We start from the raw sequence: 15,654 nt of genomic DNA on the forward strand, positions 1-15,654 counted from the left end.
ATATTTTCTAAGTACTTGCTCAGCATTTTTTGAATATGTTTTAGAAAAGTGTTTAAAGAAAAATGGCTATGTAGTCCCGGGAGTACATACTCCCACTTCTCATATACCACATAGATGAATCTTTTAATATATTTTATAATTACTACTAGATACCACAAAACGAGTTTCATGAAAAAAAATCATGTGAGCCCACGTATTGGGGTACCTTAAAATACTTAATGAAGTACTCCCTCCGTTTTTATTTAGCTCGCATATTAGCTTTGGTCAAAGTCAAGCTTTAGAAACTTTGACCAAGTTTACAAACAAAAATATTATAATATATAATAACAAATCAACAACATTGGATTTATTATTGAATGTACTTTCACATCATATAGATTTATTATGATAAATGTCTATATTGTTTTCTATAAACTTGGTCAAACTTTACGAAGTTTGACTTCAGTCAACTCTAATATGCAGAGTAAATAAAAAGGGAGGGAGTATATTAAGAATGATAAAGAGGTAATTCATGCATATATGAGGTATATTGAAGATGGGAGTGCAGTGTGTATATATAAAAACAAAAGATAAAGACATAAAACAAGCCCGTGGCCTCCCACGCGGTAGGGCCGGCTCATCTGGGCTCCCACCGATGCGAGGGTTCGCCCTTGTCTTGCATAACGCCACGAATATGCACGCCCAACCGACGCAAACCCCTCCACAATAGAGTTAATTGCACGCAAATACCACAATTGGGACATTACGCGTAAATTGGTACCAACTTTCATAATTTTTACATGTCACTACCATATTTAAGGCAGTCTGTTACAAAATAGTCTAAACCACCTATAATAGTGTATTGATAGTGTATCTGACCATTGGGGCCCGGCTGTCAGGTGCTGACGTGTCATGTCTTTTTGCAAAAAGACTTTTACTTTTTATTTAATCACGCATACATCCCCTATTTGGCCAAAAAGGGTCCTGACCTAAAAAAGAACTAAACAGATTATGTGCGCGTGCCCCCATAGGACGTTGGAGGGGTACACACGAAAACCACCGCGCCACTCCGGTACTTCACGTACCAGGCACATATCTTGTTATACCCGCCAGAAAGAAAATGAAAAAAATTTAAACGCCCACGGACACAGAGGATTCGAACCGAAGAGGTGGCGTTCTCGGCGCAAGGCCGATGCCAATGCTACCGCATCATTTGATTTATCTATGCCAGGAAGTTTAAGTAGGTTTCTCTCTGGTGCGTGGGCAATTGAGCTTTGCCTCCATTGCATTTTGTGGATGGTAGCATCACCAATCCTGTTGTTGTCGTGCCCACGTCGTATGTCAGTAGTTAGTCGTCGATATACTGCGCATGCATGTATGTTGACCTGAATGAGATATAACCATATAACCAAGGAAATACTACCGAACGCAAAGCAGCTGGCCGAAGTGTCAAGAAAACACAATAATTCAAGAGGTGCATTGGCATCTATGCCTCCAAGCTCTGTGGGCAAGGGTGGCGACAACAATTTAAACTTTGTACCAAATTGCTTTTGTTTTTACAGAGCAAATCATCCATGTGCATTGCATGTTCATAAATAATTAAATTTTCAAAAACTATTGTATGACTTGTGAAATAAAAAATTCCTGCCGAGACAGTAAAATTCATTTGCATCATGTACTACTCACTAGTTAATTATTTAAGAAAAGACTTTCATGATTTGTAGCCGAGATTGTAGGTCAATCTCCAACAACGAGGACCTCCACATTATAGTATGCATCTCCTTCGACTCCAAATCGAGAACTATGTAGACATGTCTATGATGTTCCTGCAGCAGCACCATGGTGCCGCTGTTGTTGCTGGAGCCCCCGAACGTAACTCGCACATCAGGGTCATCGCCAGCAGGGATAGTTTCTAGCAATGACCATAGTCTGTCCTCTATGTCAATGATAGTTTCTAGCACCCAACCACCACTACCTGTTGAGACATAAGGAAGTTGTAACCACACAACATATATCATAAAACTGTTTATAGCCAACAGTTTCAGTTGGTTCCCGTCCGGCGACGTCGCCAAGTGGAGCTGGTTTGGCATGCAATTGATGGCCGGGAGCTTCACAAGACCTGGCGTCCTTGTGCGCACGTCGTACGTGACGATTCAATCGCCGGTGTGTGCTAGCCAGTGGATGAAACCGCCACGGAGGATGACGGGGTCGTTGCGGTTGCTGGTCGACCAGTATGTGAAGTCGCGGTGGCTCATAGAAGTGATAGCACCCCAACTTCTAGAGGAGGATGTGGCGGTGCATACGTTGATGCTTGATCGGTAGAAAATGACAAAGATCAGCATGAAGGAGCAGTCGATGCCATCCGCCACTGTGAGCAAGACATATTTCTGAACATTCCAAATGCTAATCTCTGGTGGTTTTGAGAGGAAGGTAAGGTGGCCCGTCAAAGGGTCGTACACGCACAACCCAGATGAGCCCTCAGACTCGCGGCGAAGGACGACGAGGCCGCCACGGGACGTCACCGGATAGTACCGGTCGACGAGATTGGCGCCACGGCGCGATATGAAGGCGACAGGTGGTCGTGGCAGAAGGACAGCGCAGCAGTTGTGATTGGATGGACCAGAGTGAGGCGCCAGTCATTGTTATAGGTGGAAAGGTAGGCAAGGATGGAGGGGGCGTCTGCTGGGTGACCCGGCGGATGAACGACGGGCTTAGAGTGTCACGGCAGAGGTGCTTGCAGACGGTGGTGCATCGGATGAGGGTGGGGAAATCAGTCCGTGCCATGACCTCGAGCAGAAGATCAGCCGGGAGAGTCGTCCTGATCTCCGGAGCTGGTGACTTCGGCGCACACAGGTTGTTTTGTCGGCGGCGTTTCCCTGGCGCCATCGACGGTGCTTGTTCAAGTTGGAGGAAGGCCCGCACGTACGTCTCACCGGCTGGGAACCCCGGTCCTTGCGTTAATATTAGCACGCACCAAACCGAATTTGTGTGGACAACGGAATCCGGTAGCGGGACGGATCGGACTCGGGAACTCATGTCAACGCGTATGATCGAGCTGGCTTAGGCATATGCAAAGAAGGAAGAAAAGGCGAGTTTGATTTTGAGTTCGCCTGGAAAACGAAACAAAATCGATTCGGTTAATTTGATGCACTGTGCCGTACGTACGTGCATGTTCAATTTACTTTTTTCTTAGGGGCATGTTTACGGACGGTGGACTAGGCTGCCGAAGCAAAGATGCGTTACATGCATTCGCTACTCAGTTAATAATGCATGCATGCAACTAGTGATGGATAACTTGGACCTGTGTATAAGAAAAAACGTGGGAAACACTTTCAACGCAGCCGCTGCCTCCTGCAAAAAGAAAAAGCCTTTCGCCGGCTCCACCGTAGTCCGCCTCGTCTCCGGTGGCCCTATGGTCATGGGGGTGCGGTGGATCGTATTATGGGCCGGCGGGAGGGCTCCTTTGTTAGTCGTTCCTTTAAGATTTGTTAGGGTTTGTGTCCTTATCAGGAAGGCGAGATGACGGCGGCTCCCTGAAGATGGAATAAAGGTCTTCCGTCTAGCCCCCATTCCGGTGGTGCGTCTAGCATCGTTGGTGGACGTGTGGAGGTGTGTCTTCGACGGATCTATCCTCGTTGGATTTGCTCGGATCCGGTTGTTGCTCGTGTGTTCGGGTTGGATCATTTCAATATACATTATTCTTCATCGGCGGCTGCTCTTCTGGTGCGCTGTTCCTATGGGGTCTTGCCACGGTGACTTCCCGACTGTCAACTACAACAAATTGTGCCTGGCTCCGGCGAGGGAGAAGCGATGACGGCGTGTGCCTTGTACACGATGACTTCCCGACTGCCGAAACCACCCCTACTAATGAGATGTGCAACTTTAGCGCCTTGCGTATATGCAACTATTCAGTACCGTCAATAATGTGGAATTTTCACCATCCATCTATCCCTGTCCGTGAAATGTGCAACTTGTTGCCCCGGCCAACTGCCTAGCAGACAGTGTGCAACTCCGTTTGTTGCCTCTACCATCTGAAACTAGATATTGACAAGTAGGGAGAGGAAGGAGTGGCACATTGAATAATAGACAATTCGCTTGAACAATAGATTAAGTTGCTCATATCGCTGGTGGTGGAGGTGGGGCAGGGTGTGCCAATAGTAGAAAGCTACACACGTCCACAAATAAGGAGGAGGGTTGCACATCGACTATTAGGTAGTTGGCCTATGCACTAGACTAGTTGCACGCTAGGTTGTCATGGTTGCTAGATGCAAACTCATAGGAAATTGAGTCATACAACTCAAAAAATTGGTTTTTGAAAAGAAGTTGTAACATGCAGTACTAAAGTTGCACAATATAGCACCAAAATTGACATCAAAACTGTTTCTTTAAAACATATTCATGCGGGATCTAGTTTCAAAGATCTCGTCACGAGGAATCCAACAAGGAAGACAAACCTGCATTTCAACGTGCGGTTTGAAAGATACAACTTTAAAAAGAAATGAAAACCAAAAATAAATGCACAAGGATCTGTTGCTTTATTTTTGATGTGTTCAGTCCGACAACATGTAATGCCAACAACCATGCACTAGCAGATATAAAAAGATAAACATGCATGCAAGTGACGAAGCGGCCGCTCGTTCTCGCCAACGAGCATGCGCACTTTTAAGATTCCAGGCAACTACAATAAGTTGGACAAATCTCTCATTGCACATAGTCGGGCCTTACGTCCTAGGTTACCCATGCGTTGACTGGGAGGACCTCGATCTCCACATCGGCCTTGTCCTTGAGGATGATCTCCTTGGCCTTCTCGACGGACATCGCGACCACCTCGGGCCACGATGCCTTTGCGCTAGTGACTATGGTGCTTCCTCCCGCAGGCCCTGGATACTTCACGCCTTTGCCTCCACAGAACTCATGTTCTTCAATGAACTCTTGAATCAAGAAAATCGGCGTGTTAAGCATGATATAATCACTGGGAAGAAATGGGTAGATAAAAATATGACAAGGCAGCACAGACTCACCTGAAGAATTGATTGAATGTTCTAGCTGTGCAAGAAGGTGATGATATAGCATCGGCAACATTTATACAAGAGGATCTTGGTAGTTAACCAAGTTAAGGAGAAGTACACACCAGGAAGGAGTCGCTACAAGTCGATTGACCCATGAATCGCTTGGTATGCTGCCCTCTTCTGTAGCGGACGTACGTGTTATCCATCACGAGATCTTGTGCGGCCAATGAGCACACAACCTCGTGTATCACGCACCCCCCTGGGTGCATGCATGTGTAGATGTGCGAGCATCTTCTCTGCAGATACCTTATAGCTGCATCGCCGCATCTACCAATCTCCCATATAAATATGCATCTACTCTGTATTCAAGGCTAAGTACTTTCATAAATCATACTAGAAAAATTGCCCGTGCGTTGCAACGGGAAAACAAATAGCACACGCTCTAAGCATGGCTCCAGATCCGCCCCTCCCCCAACTACAAACCGCTTAACGTTCGTCATGTCCTCTCTCTCTCTCTATCCCTGTGTATGTAACCTCAATGTAAGTTACTGCAATAATATTTTTATTACTACGAACAAAAATATCCCATCGTTCACATAGCTTCAGTTCACGATCAGTTTATTTAAATGCCATAGGTTTGAGGGCTTGTTCAGCATCATTGTCATACTCTTGGGCGAAGGCTTTGCATTGTGTACACTCAATTCAGTTAAAGAAGGCCCTTCATTTGTGGAATATCTGGGTTTTTTTATGCTAATACTTCTATCCATATGACCATCTGGCCATGCAAATTTAACAAATCAATTTTCAATATAGCATATTGCAGGAATCTGAACAAATATAGAGGCATATGTTTGATTGTGACAAATAAACTTATAAAATAAAGTCTTTAAGGATAAACATTTTTCAACTTCCAATGTTTTTGTAATTATCAAGCATGTCTCAAAGAGCGACATAGCTTGGAAAACCATGCTAAGGATTGTCTTATTTTGGTTTATAACCTAGGTCGACATCAGTGGTAATTGAACAATATATGGACATTGGGAGTGCAATGCTTGACGATGAGTGAAAACATATGTGTGACGATGAGTGTATCTTCCATCCTATGCAAGGCCATAGTTAGTAAGTAGCATATTGCAAGTTTTAGATACATGGTTAGAAAATATTCTAAAGCGAGAAAAACAAAATTGACCCTGGAGAGAGAAAACAGTGACTCTGCCTTAGGTTTCAAACCCCCTGATAACAGTGGAATTCGTGTTTCATAGTAAAAATAACCTAGTGTAATTCCTATATGAAAAAGAAAGGAAACACGGTATCAAGACAATCAAATATATTAAGGTATCATACCATAAGTCTTTGCTGCCATTCTTCTTCTTCACGTAATTGAGGGAACTACACAGCGCATCATGTACTTCATAGCACGCTTTACATTCAAAGTCATTACTAATCGAGCAATGTCCTACAAAAACATTGGAAGTAGAACCACCAGCACCCAACAAAGAAAATTTGTTCGTGGCGGACGATTGGACAAAATAGATGCCACAGGCTACCGATCTACACAAATGGGCATTACCAAGTAAGTTCATGTTCAGGCCCTTCCTTGTGTGACATTTGACATTCAAAATCATGATCAATTCAGTTCCTCTATTAAACCAGGATCATGAGTGACACTGGATTCTACCCAATATCCCTAAGCATCAGAACAAAGAGTGAAGCATTCAGAGCTTTCAACAATTGCCACGGATGTGTGTGTGGCAACGGGAGATTTTTTTTGACATGTATTCAAATTTAAGCAAATATGTACAAGCTTTAGTAGTAGACAAACAACCAGCCAGATTGGACATCCATAACTTTCGTTGTAATTATCAAGTGGTGCAAACAATCGATGCAAAATTAATTCCATCAATAATATGATGAACAATTGAACACATAATTTGGAAAAAGAAGAAGATAGGCACATGTCAAGTAACTAATTCAGGTTAAACATGGTATTTGACGAATTCTAGCATGATTTAAGTTTGCATGTCGAGTGTCTCTTAGCGGGAAATTCTTGGATTTTTATATGTTGGTACCTATAATTGTACGGGGGCCTTCGTGACATTTCCAATCCTGAAGACATCTCAGTTTAGGGATAATGATGACATCTTCCGGTCTTGACCTGTCTGCAAATAATCCTTAACAACTACTCCCTCCGTCCGGAAATACTTGTCATCAGAATGGATGAAAATAGATGTATCTAGAACTAAAATACATCTAGATACATCTATTTCAATGACAAGTATTTCCGGATGGAGGGAGTATAATTTAGTTTCAGTACATACCCATAAGCTTTTCAGCATGCAGACAACAATGGTACGGTTACCTAGTAAAACTCAACCAGATCACCTTGTGTGCATGCTGAATTTCTACTATACGGCTAGCTTGGTTGAGACAAAACAATGCAACTGATCTATATTCATTAATTAAAACAAAAAATACCAGGTGAAGGTATCCTAATTAAAGAAACAAAAGTAAGTCCCCGTAAAAGAAATAAGAAAGAACCATCTCTAGGAAGGAGAGATTAGACCTATACCAAGGCATTCGTTAGCTAAACCAAAAGAAAATTTATCTCGGGAGCTTGCTTCGAATTGCTTACCTTTCCTGCTCAAATTTCCCTTTTACTTAAGAGCAAATTGATGTCTTGCACTTAAGGGTAACATGATTGAGAACAACAACACTGAAACTATCTTGTGATTTTCTAATAGAGAAGTACACAATTAATATGGCAATGACATATACTTATAATTTATTTATAGGAAAGGCCGCAAAGGACATACATAGAGGTCTGGTCACAGAAGCATCACCCATGAGTAGTCTTTACGCTCAGACGTTTAGAGGAACACTTGTTGCACACACTGCAATCTCACAATAGGAGAGAAAAAAATGTTACATATCGGAGTGGAGTTAGGGAGAGATGTTACTGCTATATACCTGGAGATGGTATGCGCATTCTCTCAAGCTGAGATGGCTCTCGCATCCTCGAAAGCGATGGTGCCTACGTGCGCTCACGTACTCGCTGGCTATGGCAGCTCCCATGTCCTCTGAAGCGGCAACAATCCTCGTGAGCTTGTGTCCTCGCTGGCTGCGGCAGTGCCACTGCGAATCCTGGCATGCAGCAGCATCGCGGAAGAAGGATGGTACTGAAAACATTAGTGCAGAAAGCAAATCCAAGAAAAATCTGAAGGCTAATGTAGTGGAAAAAATATACGCTAGTTCTCAAGATATTAAGAATCACAATTTTTTACATAATTCTTTATATGAATCTTTATCCTCAAACTTGTTCTTATACATCTCTAGATGCACACCATTTATTAAAAATAGTGTTCATATAGCAGGTGAATTCACCAATCAAGTAGCCACCCATAAACTGATATATCCACAAATCTAATTCCATCCAGCAAACAAACACCAACTAAAGTCCATCAATTCTAGATAATTCTGACATGCTTTCCCAGTACAAAGCTCCTGCCATGATTATAGCGTCAGAAAAATTCAGTGCAGGACATATGTCATTTGGCAGGAACACAACATCAGGAATCGCACAAAAGCTTGAACTCACAAAATCATCTTTCAGACCAAAATTCAGAAAACACACCATATGCCCAATAGCAAGTTGAACCACACTAATACGGAAATATAAATACTTCAATTAACCCCAGGGGAAGGGAACGGGGAGGGAGAAGGGGTGGAGTAAGTCCTGTTGTGAGGGCGCTCGAACTTCCAATCGAGGATAACATCGTCAAGATGGAGCTGACGGCGGACACGGCGAGCGCCGGCGCCATCACTCCCATCACGGCGGATGGAGATGCAGCGTCTACTCCTCCACCCCTCCTCTTCCCCATGCAGCTACAACTGAGGCAATGCCGCCGTCTGCCTTCTGGAGTTCCCCGCCTTCGATCTCGAGCACGCCATCCAGGACGGCGTTGGTATCGACCGCCAACCTCAATCTAGATCCGGTTGTGGCTAATGTACAGACTAATTCCCACACAAAACATTCATTAAGTTAGCATTGTCTCTTTTTGGTCTATAGTTCAGGGACAAGCACAATTGCTAGCAAGCCCCAAATTGGCGCAACCAGCAAGCAGTTGCTGGGTAGCCACCCATTTCCTCCCACCAGCTCTTCTGCACGCAACAAATATTCACCCAATTGATCAACAAATCCCCAAACCGAGCAAGCATACACGAAATTAAGGAAACAAGAAATTGAAGGAAGCTGACCTTGTTGTCGGGGTGGGCGAGGAGGTGCCCCACGGCTCCAGCAGCAAGCACGGCATGCGCGCCATCGTCTACGCCGCAAGCAAAGTACTCCGCCGCGGCCGCTCATGGACGAGCATGGCTGGTGACGCGCCGTGACGACCGCTAACACGGCACCCAGGCGGAGGTAGAGGAGCTTCTTAGTCTGGTTCCCGAAGGTCTGGTTCTTGATCTCGCGGAGCGCGACCACCCGCTCGTGCTGCCCCTCCCCGCATCCTCCTCCTGCTGGTCCGCCGACGCCGCCGGGGCCCCCGGCCGCCAACCTGGCAGCGAGCTCCTCCGAACGCGTCCCCATGCAGAAAGCCGCAGAGGAAGACTCCGAAGGCGCGGACGCTCGCCGGCACCGGCCGGCGGCCCGCGGCCGGCGCGGCACCGGATCGACCGCCGCTCCTGGCGGCTGAGGCGAGGGAGAGAGAGGAGATCCCGATGGGTTTCTTTTTTTCTCACTTTAAGGACCGCGGATTTAATACCATATACTGTAGGGATTTATTTGCAAAATTCCTGATCGAAACGTTTTCTCACTTACAAAAGGACTGCGGGTTGAATACTGAAAAATACGTTGTTTATTAGTAGGGAGAGACTTATCTTTGTAGATAGAACAATAGCTTTATATAGCCAGAATAGATACCTAGACAAAACACGCTCGATATATTTTTACGTGCTTTTGCATCTTATATGTCATGTATATGCCGCACAATTCCATTTCCATGTTATAATTAATATAATAACAAATATGTCTATCTTGGGTGGTAATTTGATTATATGAGCTCTGACGTGCTATGCACGTATAACTTATTAGTACTTGTAGTAAGTTATATGCCGATATCAACCAAGCCACGATCAATTAACAAGCTCGAGGTTCATTTAGCAACAGTTTGAGTATCCCGTCTAGCCCTTGACCATCGATCTTTACCTAGTTAGCATTGGTAAATTTTGCTTAATTAGAAACACAGCTTGCTATTGGTAGCTCAGTGTATTGTTTTGTAGCGTGCTAGATCGACGATGAGCTCCACGGACAACACCACCCCTGGAGGCCTCTTCGTTGAGGAGTCGAAGTCGTGGCCGGAGGTGGTGGGGAAGTCCATCAAGGAGGCCAGGAAGATCATTCACAAGAACAAGCCTGACGATGTTATCGTCGTTCTCCCAGCAAGGGCACCGGTCGCCCTGGACTTGAGGCCCAAACATGTGCGCTTCTTTGTCGACACCGTCGCCGAAACACCCTTCACTGGCTAGGCAGCTTTGCAAGCCCAAAGGAATGTATGCCTGCACAATGCATGTTCGTGAATACATTTTTACCAATGAATGAATAAATACAGGCATGTCGAGCACTAGCTACCATGGCATGGATCTCTACTTATGTGTATGTTTTTGCATTGTACTTTTAGTTTGATGAGAGAGTGCTATATCGAAGTATTTGATTAACTCAACGTCGTCCTCAAAATTAGAGTGGCATGCGCAGATGCAGTCCATTTGGTGTCCTCTTCGACCGGATTCATACATGTGACCGGAAAAACCTATCTTAATGACTTCAGCTATAAAATGTCACCCAAACGCTTCTAGAGTTCTTACATGGACTGCGACCGTGTCCGCTGTTGTTTTGTTTTGTTTTCTCTTTTTTTCCTTTCTTTATCTTGTCTCTTTCCGTTGGTTTTTCTTTTCCTATTCTCCTACTTTTAGTTTCACTTTTTAAACATTTTTGCTATGGTATTGTTTTTACTTTCTTTTTTTGTAACTACTTAAACCTTATTTCCAAAGTACACAAATGTATATCCAGAAATGTGTCAACAACTTAATTTGTTTTAATACGTGAACTTTTTTCAAATACAAAGACGAGCCGGGGAAAGAAGGCTTGGCCAACATCCTCTCCATGAAGATCGTCATCTCGGATGAAGCCTATTCAATCGACACGCCACGACACCATCATCATTAGAGACAACATCGACTAGAAGTGGGCTCCTCCTCTGCAATGGTAGGGACCACTTTGGAACCATTGGCCATTGTGTTCGCCCCATCTGGCATCATGTACAAAAAGGAAATAATTTTCAGCCATGTTATGGATTCTTATACCTAGCCAATCCAATTGAAACGGTGTATGTCATAAACTATATGGTTTGGTGAAGGTTGTTTGTTTTTTCAGCTTGAAGGAAGCATACTTGATCTTTTTTCAACTTGAAGAGTTCTACCTAGTTGGAAGCCCACTGCAACTCCTCAAGAAATTTAGCGATGATATGTTCAGGAACTCAGAAAAATAATTAAGGAAAACATAATTGGCAGCATACAAAGGACATGGCAGCATTTTGGAGCGCCTGATATTTTTTTGCCACATTTTTCACGAATGCCATCCGATAATAAAACTTTGCAAGCAATCAAAACATTTGTCAATGTTTGGAACAAAAAGAGTCGCGCCCCTTTGCTGCATGCCTATCACATTAAAGTTACAGGTAGTTTAAAGTTCACGTGAAAGTGATATAAGTCATTATTTGTGCAGCCGATAAAGCGGTTATGGTTCTTTGAGTACCGATGATAATACTAGGGTTTCTACTAGTGTCATATATTTACGATTTTGCTCTTGCTTGAGATTTAGGGTGGCACATAACTTTCAGTTACTGTAAGTACTGACCAATTTGTGCTTAGTTCCAAATAATTATTATCCTAAGGTTTAGCGTGCCAACTCACAACTTGAAATTCCTGTCAAAAAGAAAAACTCGCAACGTGAAATACTAGCACCGCCCAACAAGTCATGGATGAATACACTGAAGGCTGAACTTGGGCATGATTCGCTCATGCCCAGTATGCCTTTATTCCTTCATTTAAATGATTATCTAAGAGAAAGTACATCCCCGATGCGCCAGATATCTTTATTCTCTGTTACATAATTATGAATGATTCATGCCTGATAAGCTAGCTAACCAACCGTAGGGGTGTCGGCAACAGCGACGAAGATTTGGACACGGTCGGGCCTTAAGTCCTGGGTCACCCACGCATCGACTGGCAGGACCTCTATCTCAGCATCAGGCTTGTCCCTGAGTATGATCTCCTTGGCCTTCTCAACAGACATCCCGACGACCTCTGGCCACGACGTCTTCACACTGCTGGCTCCGGTGCCCCCTCCTGCAGGCTCTGGAAACTTCCCAGTGCTTCCCTCCATGGAACTCATGTTCTTCAATGAACTATTGGATCAAGAGAAATAAAGTGGTAAGCATGTTATAAACCATGAGGGAAAATGGGTGAGCAAAAAAAATCGACCCGGCACACACTCACCAGAAGTACTGATTGAATGTTCTAGACATGCAAGGAGAAGTTGATGATATAGCATCAACTTATTGTGTGGCATTTATACTAGTTATAGTTAACTAAGTTGAGGAGCACTACAGCACCGGAAAACGGCTATGGTTCATTGAGCTCCTAGCTACAAGTCGATAGACCTGTGAATCACGTGGTATGCTGTCGTCTTCCTTAGCATCCGTACGTGTTATCCATCACGAAATCTAGTCCGGCCAATCAGCATCTTATCTCGTGTATCACGCGCCTTCCCCTGGGTACATGCATCTTCTCTGCACATAACACAGTGCCGCTTATATCGATCTCCCCTATAAGTACCCATCCATGCAATTGCAATGTGTTTATGCAGCACCAAGTTAGCAACCAGGCTCAGAAGATTAAGAAACAAGCTTCTTGAGGTCCACTTAGCCGGTGAGTCGGAACACAAATACGTATCCCATCTGAATTTTGTCGATCAATCTTTAGCTAGCTAGCGTATTTTGCTTAATTAGAAACGCATCTTGCTATGGATGAATTAGTTTCAGTTTTGGTGCTACTTTCTCTCTAAGACTGACCTATTTCTCGCTTTTGGAAAACTGATTTGTAGGCTGGTCCATCGACGATGAGCTCCATGGAGGTTCCAGTTGGCACGGGAGACCTCGCCAGCGAGTCGTGGCAGAAGTCATGGCCAGAGGTGGTGGGCAAGTCCATAAAGGAGGCCAGGGAGATCATACTCAAAGACAAGCCCGACGCCGACATTGTCGTGCTGCCAGCTGGGTCACCGGTGACCCGGGACTTGAGGCCCAACCACGTGCGCATCTTCGTCGATATCGTCGCCGACACACCCTTCACAGGCTAGCTCTAGCTATGCAGGCGCGAAGGAATGTATGCGTGCCCCATGCATGGACGCTCATGAATAAGTTTTAAGTAATGGATGAATAAATGCTAGCATGTCGAGCATCAGCATGCCATGGGTTGGTGTAACTTTTCGTTTCGTCCACTTATGTGTACTTTGTTTGTGCTCTGGACTAATTCCTGTTTGAAAGAGCACCAGGTTTGTAGTATCTTATTATCCACAAAATTAGAGATTGGCATTGGCCTTCCTAGTCTTTCCACGCGGCAGTCCATTTGGTATCCTCTTTCAAACAACTTTGTTCCTGTACGAACCATGCCTGCGTTCATGTTCCCTTTGATTCTTCCAAACATGGAGAGCGCCATATATACATGGATGAAAGTCAGTTCCAAACTTGTCATCGTCAATGAGTTTCAGTTCCCCGCCAAAATTTGTCAATGAAACCATTTAGATCGAATATCAGCTTTTACAGTTGGTCTCTTGCGACCGGATCTTCATCGCTTTCAAGTTGCTAGTGATGAACTAACTGGTTATAGAAATTAACATAGTCAATAGGTGATGAAACATCGATCCCACACCTCTAATGAAGCCGCACATTATAGTACTTTCATGTTCTATGGTCATATCAATCTTTCATTTCTTGATTGCACTTGACAACTCATCTCTGGACTTACATAGCAATTCCTGAAAATTGAAGTACATAATGGGGGTTCGTACTTCACTAAATGGATTCCATAAAGATATATACTGCCACTAGATAAACATTCATTGCCATGGAATTCTTAAAAACACACACATTGTTAGACGTATTGGTTCTGTACTCTATTAATACTCCATGTAATCTCAACCTCCTTCTGTATCTCTTTAAAACTCTTGCCTAGCCCGATCAGATCAGGAATCGATCGAGGCCTTGCTTGTACGCCACGACGAGGGCTTCTCGTCATCAATAAATATACAGCACGCGGCTCCGTCTGGGAGTAGGAACGCTTCCAACTTTACATGGTATACAGAGCCATCCTCTTCCCAATCTAGCTTCCAAAAAAAACTTCTTCCATCACCATGTCTTCCACCTCGACCACGGTCGTCCTCAACCTCGGTTCTCCTCCGTCCGAGAAATTGGCAAGGGGGGATTACCTCTTGTGGAAAGCTCAGGCGATGCCCGGCCTGCGAGGAGCGCGGGTCACAGGGCTTCTAGATGGAACCGACGCAGTGCCCCCAACCACGGTGGAGCAGTAGCAGTCGGACAAGACCACGGTTGCAGTACCAAATCCTTTCTACGTGCCGTGGCTGTCGAAGGATCAGCAGGTCCTAAGTTAACTGCTGAATTCACTCTCCAAGGAGATCCTTGCTCAAGTTATTGGGAAGGAAAATACCTTCGATCTATGGACTGCAATCACCACAATTTTTGCATCGCAGTCCCAGTCCAGAATCACGAACCTGCGGATCGCCATCACCACCACGAAGAAGGGCGCCATGTCCAGCAGCACCTACATCGCCAAGATGAAGAACCTCGGGGACGAACTTGCAGCAGCAGGTCGTTCGGTTTCTGATCCCGAGATGGTGGATTATGTGCTTGCAGGTCTAGACCGAGATTATGATCCGGTTGTGGCGGCCATTGGTGCTGTCAAAACTTCCATCACCGTGGATGAGCTCTTTGCCCAGATTTCTGCCTTCGATCAATGAGTCACTAGTAGAAAAAGGACCTAATATGTGAAACATTAGTACCGGTTGGCATATGAGCCGGCACTAATGCTCCCATTAGTGCCGGTTCAAATGACTTGGCGGGAGGTGACTTTTAGTACCGGTTGTTTGGGAATCTTTAGTACCGGTTCGTGCCACGAACCGGTACTACAGGTGCCAGCACCTTTAGTACCGGTTCGTGCCACGAACTGGTACTACAGGTGCCAGCACCTTTAGTACCGGTTCGTGCCACGAACTGGTACTAAATAGGTTGTGGCAGGCGCTATTTTTAGTCCCACCTCGCTCCCCTAACAAGAATTTGACCACCTTAAGTATATTACTTCTCAAACCATCCCAAGCATTTGGTCTTCATTGAACTCTATGTGTAGGATCTGTGGCTTCAATAGGAGTCTTCGCCGGTTCTTAAATCGGTGGTAGATTCCTATTGACGATTTAGATTCTATACAAAAAGATCGTTGATGATCAATGTATTTTTTATATGTACTTCTGTGTAGCAGTAGCGCACGTTTTGGCTGAAAGGCGGTACTGATCAATGTATTTTTTCTGCGTTCAGATGCACAA

General features: G+C 44.5%; 1 protein-coding gene and 2 long non-coding RNA genes across 3 annotated transcripts; all 3 read right to left on the reverse strand.

Annotated features, from left to right (window-relative positions):
• Positions 1–4,495: 4,495 nt before the first annotated feature.
• On the reverse strand, positions 4,496–5,134 carry LOC119299793. The gene is made up of 2 exons (XR_005146271.1): positions 5,001–5,134; positions 4,496–4,910 (listed from the first exon to the last, which is right to left on the reverse strand). It is a non-coding gene; the product is annotated as an uncharacterized LOC119299793 (long non-coding RNA).
• A 2,182-nt stretch (positions 5,135–7,316) lies between these two features.
• Positions 7,317–8,047, reverse strand: LOC119299798. Its single transcript, XR_005146272.1, has 3 exons — positions 7,956–8,047; positions 7,802–7,879; positions 7,317–7,722 (listed from the first exon to the last, which is right to left on the reverse strand). It is a non-coding gene; the product is annotated as an uncharacterized LOC119299798 (long non-coding RNA).
• A 3,972-nt stretch (positions 8,048–12,019) lies between these two features.
• LOC119299804 (subtilisin-chymotrypsin inhibitor CI-1A-like) lies at positions 12,020–12,644 on the reverse strand. Its single transcript, XM_037576954.1, has 2 exons — positions 12,540–12,644; positions 12,020–12,448 (listed from the first exon to the last, which is right to left on the reverse strand). The coding sequence occupies exons 1-2, from the start codon at positions 12,566–12,568 to the stop codon at positions 12,184–12,186; spliced, it is 294 nt and encodes a 97-aa protein (XP_037432851.1). The 5' UTR covers positions 12,569–12,644; the 3' UTR covers positions 12,020–12,183.
• Between the last annotated feature and the right edge of the window lie 3,010 nt (positions 12,645–15,654).

This window comes from Triticum dicoccoides, chromosome 1B (assembly GCF_002162155.2).
Source record: "Triticum dicoccoides isolate Atlit2015 ecotype Zavitan chromosome 1B, WEW_v2.0, whole genome shotgun sequence".
Taxonomy (NCBI): Eukaryota; Viridiplantae; Streptophyta; class Magnoliopsida; order Poales; family Poaceae; genus Triticum; species Triticum dicoccoides.